This window comes from Ambystoma mexicanum, chromosome 2q, assembly GCF_040938575.1.
Source record: "Ambystoma mexicanum isolate Mex_15411 chromosome 2q, UKY_AmexF1_1, whole genome shotgun sequence".
NCBI lineage: Eukaryota > Metazoa > Chordata > Amphibia > Caudata > Ambystomatidae > Ambystoma > Ambystoma mexicanum.
The window spans coordinates 53,584,673-53,594,454 of record NC_090924.1 but is presented as its reverse complement, the minus strand read 5'-3'; the positions used below and the strand labels follow the sequence as shown (position 1 = coordinate 53,594,454).

Here is a 9,782-nt window from a genome sequence, read left to right as displayed (position 1 = left end):
CAATACCAAGCTATCTTTAACACATCATGTGTCCTACCCTGGGTGCACGTACACACAAAACCATGAACAAAAACCCAAGTTACTACTATTGAAATAAGAGATGCACAACTCAACGTGGCTCCTGCGTATAGCCAGGAACAACCATCCCAAATTAATTCTTGTGCAAAGTAATCTACACTCTCTGGACAAAGAGCTACACCAAACACGCAGTGACCGCCATAGTAATCAGGCCACCTAAACCATCTTGTGGTGCTTCCAGACTTTAAAAGGGCACTTTCAGACATGCATCTCTTGTAATTCAGGGAATCAACAAACACGTTCAGTTGTAAACAAATCTTTCATTTTATGTGAATCTAATTTCTTTCATTTTTGTTACATTTGATAGCAGTTCAGATTTGTGGTTTGTTCCGACTAAAGTCCATAGGAATACACACCCAGCACATAGCAACTTCTGTCTATTGCAAGGCATATGATCTAAACTGTAGAGCAAGTCATACAAAACATTAAGGTATTGGCTACTGGGACGACATAAAGAAACCTCACATTGTCTCTTGATCAGAAAAACAAACCCCTTGTTGACTTTGAATTGAATCGCGAGCCACCCAATACACACTGCCGCTTGTCAATTCCAAGAAAATCCCCTCGTGGAGGAAAGCAAATGCTAACCTAAGGTTGTCCAAGAAGGCTGTTCCTTTATATAAAAGAGACACTGCCTCATTTAAACGTGACCCTCCCGTGAGGACATTCTAACGTCCGAAGAAGACTTCTTAGAGTAAGGACAACAGCTAACCCATCACAGCTTCTCTACATCGCAAAATAACCCTTCCTCTCATTGTGTCCCGTATCCAGAGAAATTGACATAATTAACCCTTGTAGCTGTCTACTGTAAAAACACTCACAAAATCAAGGTGGATCCTGCCCAAAGCGACATACATATTTAATATTGTCAGGATGGTATAAGTAATAAAAAAAAGATTAACATAAAAGCAGCACCAATTTACAACAAGATGTTCCGAAGCACAATTTTAAAGATCAGGCAAAAGATGGCCTATGGATAAATGACTGCCCATTTTTCAAATTGTATACACCAAACGGCAGCAAGAAAGCACAGTATGGAATCACAGCCTGCCAAACTCCCCATATCCCGAGAGTGGAACTAGTATTGCCAGTATTTATAGCCCTAACGCAGGCACATCCTCTTCCTTATTTTTCTTTTTACCAACCATCCATGTGTGGGAAAATGTAGACTAGCCAGAACCCTGTGACTAGCAAAAGCAGACACCAGAGTGAACATAATCTAACCACCAAACCTTGTACTGGTGCAATGCTAAAGTCACAACCCAGTAATTAACTACTATATTTCAGCCTTCTATTTTTGTACCAAGGCAAATTTAATGCTGCATACACTATGCACTGTACACATTGTCCTCCCCCGTTTCCCCTGTAATTCCGACAGACCCCTCTCACAGGCAAGGTTGATATATGAAGCCAGCCACTTCTTTGTACATAGGACATTTCTTGGCCTTTCAATTCTCATCACAATTTATAAGGACCAAATGCATCCCAGCCATCATATAGTCCACAGTACTCTTGACATCCTCCAACGCTAAAGATATCCACATAGGCTAAATTGTATGTCTCATAATGTCCTTCCAGTCACCGCTAAAACATGTATATGCTTTAATTGGCATATTCATGGCTGAACAATATTCATTGCCTTGCACAAGCACTCCATGAGCAATGGCAAAACCGGAAGAAAAAAAATAGATTGATCGAATGAGAATGTTATATAGGGTTAAAATGCTTTCCACTTCCAATGCGTTGCCAAAGGTCAGGCAAAACCCAGACAATGGAAAATATGAACAGCCTTTACTCTGGTCAGAGTTGTTGGTAAGAAGTTTAAGAACTAGGATACATTATTGATCAAGAAGGCGTACTAGACATAATAACTCGTGTGCATGGCTGAATGAGGTGGGAGCTCTGATTAGGATATAAGAAGAGAAGGGGATAAGGCCAAGCAGACAGATATCAATATGCAGAGTTTGCATGAGGGACGGTATAAGAAGGTGCTGCATCCTAACGGGACACATCAGACTGTAGCAAGGCACAAGACAGACCTGCACATGCAGGATGAGAAAAGGGGTGTACAGCTGTTGCAGCAGAAGTGATTTATGAGAGTAGTAGGGTGACAGACTAATAGCTATAAACAGCTAGTAAAAACAGCACAGGGCAGTGGCCAGCATAGATGAGACTAGCAGGGCAAGGCCAAGTGGCACAGGGATAGGTGGGAATGTCATTGATATGTTGGCAAGGAGTGCAGTGCAAGACAAAGTGAGGCCAACAAATGTGGGTGAAGGAAGCAACATGGCACAAGCCGGACGGGTGAGAAGTAAGAAGGGAGATGCAAGGAGAAGAATAAGTATGTATGTGCGTTTCAAAGGAAGTAAAGTAAGGGGGGGGGGAGCAGGTCACTGCCAATTTTTGAATGACGTAAGCGCTGCAGGTGTAGGCAAGGTGAAGAGAACAGGGCGGAATAAGCTGCCTCATTACAGCATGTGCAGATAAGGAAAGTAGAGCCAGACTGACTCGCATGTGTGTTGGTCACAGACATGTGAACATGGACCACGAAGTTATGAGTTGAAAGTAGAACTTTAACCATTTAGACTATTAACATGTATCCAGCTCAACATTTCAGAAATTTAAAAATGTTTAAGATTGATGATGTACCTAAAAATGAAAAAAATTACTTTACCCCAGCCACCCCCCACCACCAGTGCGCCTTTATTTTGCAGGCATCGAGCATCACTTACCAACCATTGAAACATTATTCACCAGTGTTACAACCCTTTCCCTCCCCTAATACCACTCTCCCCAAAATAGACATTTCAGCTGGATCCACTCAGAAATTCAACATGGCGTGGGTATTCTTTGGGCCCAGGTTTCAAGATGCAGCAGAGTAGCATTATCTGTTACAGGAGAGGTTTTTCTCATGCAGTCCACTGTTGAGTGCCACTCCAGCATAGATCATAAAGTCCGAAAGCGAAATACTTTCTACTAGGTAGGATGTGGTGTGCCCTCAGGAGACTGTATGGTTTTAAGCACCCAATTGAGAAAGTCTGCACTGATTGAGAGCAGGAATGATCTGGAAGGTTTCTGGGTGCTCAAAGGTTCTGCTCATCTTCCATGTGGCCCTTAGAGAAATCGAGAAGAGGCTGTATAGAGCTGTTGGTGCCATGGCTCTTGAGGCTCTCAGTGGAGTCTGAAGATCCTGTTGGGGGGGAGTAATATGTATGAGAAACTGTCTGCTAAGGAGAGAACTGCAGAGCAATGTCTATTCAAAAGCGGAGTAAGAAACATTAACATTTGATACTGGGAAAAACAACAATCAACATTACTGTCAAATGAAATCACTCATTTAAACCGCAAACCAGCACACCTTGTAATCTAGCACATATTGGCAGATGAAAATATAACGTGGAAGAATGATTTACATACGTGCAACATTGGTTATACGACAATGGCATCCTTCAAAGATTAATGCTTTCTTTTTAATTTTCCCCAGACACCAGGACGTGAACATAAGCAAACCAGTATTCAGCGCCTTATCCCAACAACATGTGTTCCCAATCTTCAGAGCTTTGGACACATCATGGATGGTACAAAATGTTTAACTCCATTGGACAATTTAGATTCCTCGAGACATATCACTGTGAGCAAGGATAGCACACCCTTCAGCAGCAATATGGGACATTCAGTGCAACCAACACAAATTCAAACGCTTTTAACACGGAAAGAGGACATTGTGACTCTATGACAGCTATCCCCAGTGGAAATCTAGTGTCACAGTAAGTAACATTTATATACAGCAATGAATATTCTATAGGTCCATAAGTATTTGCGAACAGAGTAGCAACAGTTACACATCAGGAAGGAAGGAAGGAAACACGGCCCGTTCACTATCAAATTGGTTGTTTAGAGCTTCCTGAGTGACCTGAGTGTGGACTATTGTATCCAAATTAATACTGATGTGTCTGTTAAACGTATATGAAAAGACATTACTTTAGGTTAATTTTAGGAAAAATTTCTCTTTACTGCACCTTTCCTTCCATTTTTATGGACCCCCCAAACCTTTTGATTTTTATTTTTGAATCTGACCTATTGTTATGCAGTGCAGTGAAGCCTCCAGCTTCACTATACTGGCCTTTGTTAATCTGTTATGGGCAAACTGACATGTCCTTCGGGCGGTCAGTACTAGGAAACATTGTTTCCCTTAGCATTGATACTGATGTTAACACTTTGTTGACTTTTGCATCACTTTTGTAACTTTTATCATTGTGCAATGCATCTTGCAATGCAGTACAATGGGGTGCACTTTTGATTTTGCCTAGACAAACACTCAGAGGATTTATTGGTTACTCTAAGTGTGCTAAATGGACAAGCCGGTGGCCTCAGTGACCTTTTACAATTTTTTGGTGCTTTTCGTTTTAGCCTTATCCCGTTTGGCTACTAACTGCAGCTAGTGACCAAACATGGCAATGCCACAAGGTTTTTCGCTTGTACTCTGGCCATCATGTCTTTTAGCCTTCTTCCTGGCCTATGAGGCCAGGAAAAGCCTTAGATGGATTTCCAGTGCCCGGGAAAGTAGAGGCTTTTGTCGGGCTACTGGGGGGTTATGTGTTTGCTGGCAGGATCTGGGCTGGGACTGTCTGGTCATAATTCACAAACTGGTTTCAGTGTGTGAGTGATATGCATGACTGTTCCCACCAGTGGTCCTTATTGGACCACTGCTGGGATGTGTGTGGGGGCTATTTCTACTATTGGGAGTTTCCGCTCTTACCTGGCTTTTGGGATAAGAAGAGGACCCCTGTACCCACTCTGGAGACATCCTGGAGAAACCAAAAGGAGCCAAGACTTCTGTCCATCTGTGAGACCCATGAGAAGACCGGTGAACCGTCTGAAGGAGGCCTGGCGACCAACTTCTGCTGCTGTCCTTGAAGAGCCCGGTCTTGCTGTCGATCTCCAGCAGTCCTGTGAGGGAGCTGCAACCCTTGGAGCGCAGGGAACATCAATTCCTGACGTCTGCTCGGTACCCTGTGAAGAAGGGCCCATGGAATGTGCCCCGGGACCAAAATGTGGCTGGCCAGCTCTGAGTTTGGGCTACCGTGCTGCCGACGCCGCTGTTCCGAGTTGAGGCCTTGAACTTGGGGAACCTCAGCTTGTTCTACAAGACTTACCTCAGCAGAAACTTCCTGTGCTTTTCGTGTATCAGCACATGGTAGTAAGCATCCTGAAGATCTATGGACACCAGCCAGTCCAGCCACTCCAGAGCATGTAGAATCTCTCTCAACATCACCATCTTGAACTTGTCTTTCCTCAGGAACTTGTTCAAGGCCCTGAGGTCCAAGATGGAACAGAGACATCCCCCCTTCTTGGGTACCAGGAAATACCGGGAATACCAACTCGACCCTCTCTGCTCGGGCGGTACCTCTTCCACAGCACCCTTTGCAGTTCTTCCTGGAGCTTCTGTTCCAGCAGGCAAGGAGGTGGTTGCGGTCTGCTGGCCTCTGGAAGCCCCCCAGCCCCTGTCCAGAGCATGAGAAATGCCTCTGCCCCTGCCTGGCCTGTGGGAGCTGCGCCTTCCTACCTTAGAGGACATAGCGCCTATTGCCTTTGACGCTAGAGGCTAAGCTGTTGGCAGGCTTGGCTGACTTTGCAACAAGTTTGAATACCTTGAATTTATTCAAGGAATCATTGGCATTCGGGCTGAAGAGCTATTCCCCATTAAAGGGCATGTCCAACAACCTACTCTGGACATTAGGGAAAACCCCTGATGAGCACAGGTATTCCTGCCTCCCAAGAACCATGGCCGACCCCATTGACCAACACACGCAGTCGTCACGTCCAGGCCCGTTTGCAATGACTGCCTGTCCACCTCCTTCCCGTCATCCACAAGCTGCATGAACCCATCCCGTAACTCCCCTTCAGGGACATTTTGGGCGGCATGCTCAACGGCTTTCCAAAGGCCAAAAGAATACATTGCAAAGCTGCACGAAACATTAGCAGCCTTCAAGGCCATGCTCCCAAAAGAGAAGATCTTCTTCGCAACAGCATGCACTTTCTTGCCCTCCTTGTCAGGTGGCAAATTGGAAGTAGAAGAAGCCGCGAAAAAACATGAAAAAACAGAGAAGTAGCTTGCAGAGCAAACTCGAGGACTCCCAACACTGAAGCGTGCAGTAAAAATCTGAAGATGGCTGCCAGAGGAGGGGCTTAGGGAGACGATTGTCATTTGCGGGGGGCACTATGACCCAGAGGACAGTGATTGATTTATGGGAGAAATACAGTTTGCAAGTGAAAGTGAAACTGTTTTCTTTTTACCAAGGATTTCCAGCCTGACGACGGGGAACATTAATGAGCATGTGAATCCATGCCAGACCCCATGCTGGAGAAATATAAGACGCCAACATCATATCCAGAGCTGATGATCGAGAACTGAGTCAAGGTGGATCAACGGCCGAGTCGAGGTCCACTACGCCCCCCGTTGGAAGTTTTTCTGAGCAGCTGAAGCTGGAAGGGGTTATCTATCTGATTAGAATTCTACGGAAGAAAGGCAATCCATTGAAATGATATATCGCAGTACCAAGCAACATACTGAAAAGGGTCTGAAATTAGCAAAGTGCATGCAGGACAACAGGCAGTGTGTGTTAGGGTAATTATCAAGTGTCCACTAGAAAAACCAAACTGTAGTGCTAGGCGGGGATTGCTACCAAGGTAGACCTCCTCTCACCTTGATAACGTGACAGAGCAGCCAGATTTCACTCTTAGGAGGGTAGTATCAATGTCATAAGGTACAATCTGCCAACTAACAAGTGCAAAATAAAACATTGTCCATGTAGAACAATTATTTGTTATGTTATAGTGCATTTGGATAGCCCCTTTTTAGCATTGGTATGATTCCAAAGCGCTGTGGGTTGAACGCCCTCGGGGACTGTAGTCCAGGTCAGTGGAGAGAATAGTGCAGTAAAAAGTGCTTGGGTGCACTCGGTATGTGTGCAGCCAGGGCGGATTAGTGTGTAGCTGCATTCCAGTACTAGGCGTGGTGTGGTTGGTTTGTGAGATCAGTAGAATGTGTGCAGCAGTGCCAATTGGACTTGGATAGCTGCATTCTAGCATCAGTGGAATTTGTGACTGGGATTATGTGTATATAAGTATGTGTGCAGCTAGAAATAATCGAGGGGTATAGCTGCATTCTATTCTTTGCTGGTGCAGACGAAAAAGTTAGCATATTGTTGTGTTTGAGTGTCCGTGTGGATTCGAGGGCGACCCTGTTCCTGATGAGCTTCCAGTGCCTGTCGGGGATGGTATCTCCGTTTGGGGTTCGGGGCTATTAGGCTAAGGTCCACCCGTATCTTGTTGCGTCTGCAATCGCTTATTGGCGTTGTCTGTTAGAAGATGACAGCCAGATCGAGCCCAAATCAAAGTTTCAATACAGGTGCTAGAGAGGCCCTCAGTCAGTAGTTCTGCTAAATACATTCCCAGATAGGTAGGATTAGCAAATATATAAGTGCTAGTACGCCATCGGTATGTAGTTCTGCTCAAATATTTCCAGATTTTATGTTATGTTGACTTACAACACGCACCGCTAGCACCCAGAGGCAGTCCGCAGTGGCTCTGCAAGAAAGAGGACGGGGTTGGTTAGTGAGGGTAGAGGGATAGGATAGGTCCAGAACCAGGAGAAACTGGTGTCTGTCCGTGTTGGGTCGCAGATGCGTTGTTTGCGTGTAATGGCTTGTTGTATTCGGAAGGGTGAGGCCCGATGCCTAGGTTTTTGTTGTATGTGAATGTCTGTTATGTTGAGTGTGTATTTGAGAGTAATTTGGCTAGCCCAAGGGTGTGTATAGTACAAGGGATGTGTGTAGGAGGGGAACAGGAGTGGAGGGGGGGCTAAGGGGGTTAGTATATTGTGTACTCAAAGTTTTTCTCGTTTGCTAATCGTCATGATTCTATCTAAGTGTGACGCATGGCTAGTCTCCCCAATTATAATGTGACACATGTCTAATCTTCACAAATATATCCAAATGCAACGCATGGCTATTCTTTATTTGATTACATTTGATTTGTTGGACATTTGTATGGGGCCTATACACAAGTGTTTCCAGGCGCCACAAGACAAGATGGGGGGGACTAGAGGGGTTGTACATGCCAATCACAAAAGTAGAACAAAGAACAGTTATATTGGCCTTGTGACGATCCTACTGTGCCAGTCCATGACAAGGTGAATAAGTGCAAAGGAGGGCGGGGGGATAGAGGGAGAAGTGCAGGAGTAGGGTACTCCCACGAGTGGGGGAGGGCCAAGTAGGCAAGTGACAGGGGAAAAGGGGGGCGGGGAAGATGAGTGCGGTGGACAGGGAGGACCAAGTTGGGCTTGTCTGGGAAAGGGAACCCGAGGGCAAGTGCTGGCAAAGGATGCTGGGGGGACTGGTAGGGGTTGGTCTGGCCCCTGCATGACTCTGAAGGAACCAGGCCCCAGTCGCAGTGGCAGATGGAGAGTTTAGCAAGGGAGAGTGAGAGCGAAGGAAAGGAAAGTCAGAAGTTTCCGGGATTTAGGAAGGGAGGTATTGGATTAGCAAGGGGGGGGGGGGTTCCAGAGGGAGGATTCAGCCAAGGAAAGTATGGGAGACAGTCAGAGCACAACAGGGGAATATAGGCTATACCAACAGTTTGGGTGTGAAGTATGGTTACCTTAAGTAATTAAGGCTCCTTCTAGAGTATAGCTATCTTGCACACTTAGACTGAGCGCCACAATGGCTACCTTACACAATTAGAAATCGCTGAATTTGGGGGGGCGCTGTTGCGCCGAAGCAAGATGGCCGCCTGAGTGTCTACCTCTGGACCACGAGGACACATACTCTTTAAAATATCCTCATAAAATACAGCTGTACGGACTCCTACTGTTCTGGCCGCTTTCTGAACTTGCAGTCTACAGTCGAGCCGAGATTCGGACCCCGGGACCCTCTGCGGGCCACACTACGGCCGCCGGCGGCGCTGCGCCTTGGAATCCTGGCTCGCCTCGTGGCGGGGTTCCGGAGAGTGCGGCCTCACGGTGCCACCCGGCGCGGGCGGCCCGTGCTGGGAGAGGCATCGGTGCGTGAGAGGCGCGCTGAGTGGCGGCGCGGCTGGCATGATTAGCTGACAGACCTGAGATCGATCTGCACCGCTGCTGCCTGCTGGCTGGAGCTCATGACTCGCGGCCTCCTTGGATCTGGGCTGGGTGCCCGGACGGCCGGAGCCGTTGCGGCTGACATTTTGCGGTGGAGCCGGCTGCTTAGCCTCCTCCCGGGGCGCTCCTGCAGGGGTCCCGTTAAGGTAAGGAGGCCGGGTGGCTGGGGGCAGGCTCACCCCCACCTGGGACTGCGGTGTTGACTTCTACGGCTGCTGGTTCGCCCGGGGACCCCTCTCCCCCCTCTAGTGAGAGGGTCTGCCGGCGGAGGCTGGCTCCGCTACCCACAATACCTAGAGACTGTAAGGCCCGGGCGTCCCGCAGTCCGCGGCAGGAGGTCTGGACTCTCTGCGCTCTTCTCTCTGTGGAGACTCCATCCTTCTTACATCAATACTCCCATGGTCATCACTGAAGTCATATATTTATTTATTTATTTTAATCCGCTGTTGGGGGCTAAGGCTCAGTAAAGGCGTCCAGATGTTGGTACGGCCGGGGGTGCTCCTCCACTAGACATTACAATCACCTTGCCTGGAACTGCTGCTCTCCCCCCTAATTTGGACACATT

General features: G+C 47.0%; 1 protein-coding gene across 2 annotated transcripts in view; it reads right to left on the bottom strand.

Annotated features, from left to right (window-relative positions):
* Positions 1-913: 913 nt before the first annotated feature.
* MGRN1 (mahogunin ring finger 1) overlaps positions 914-9,782 on the bottom strand; it is a 1,054,550-nt gene continuing 1,045,681 nt past the window's right edge. The window contains exon 18 of one of the 2 annotated variants that reach the window (XM_069646807.1): positions 914-3,268. Coding sequence is in view for 1 of the 2 variants with exons in the window: in XM_069646806.1 (XP_069502907.1) it covers positions 3,162-3,268 (107 nt within the window). In the remaining variant the exon portion in view is untranslated. The remainder of the gene's footprint in view (positions 3,269-9,782) is intronic. The other variant, XM_069646806.1, reaches the window with a different exon arrangement.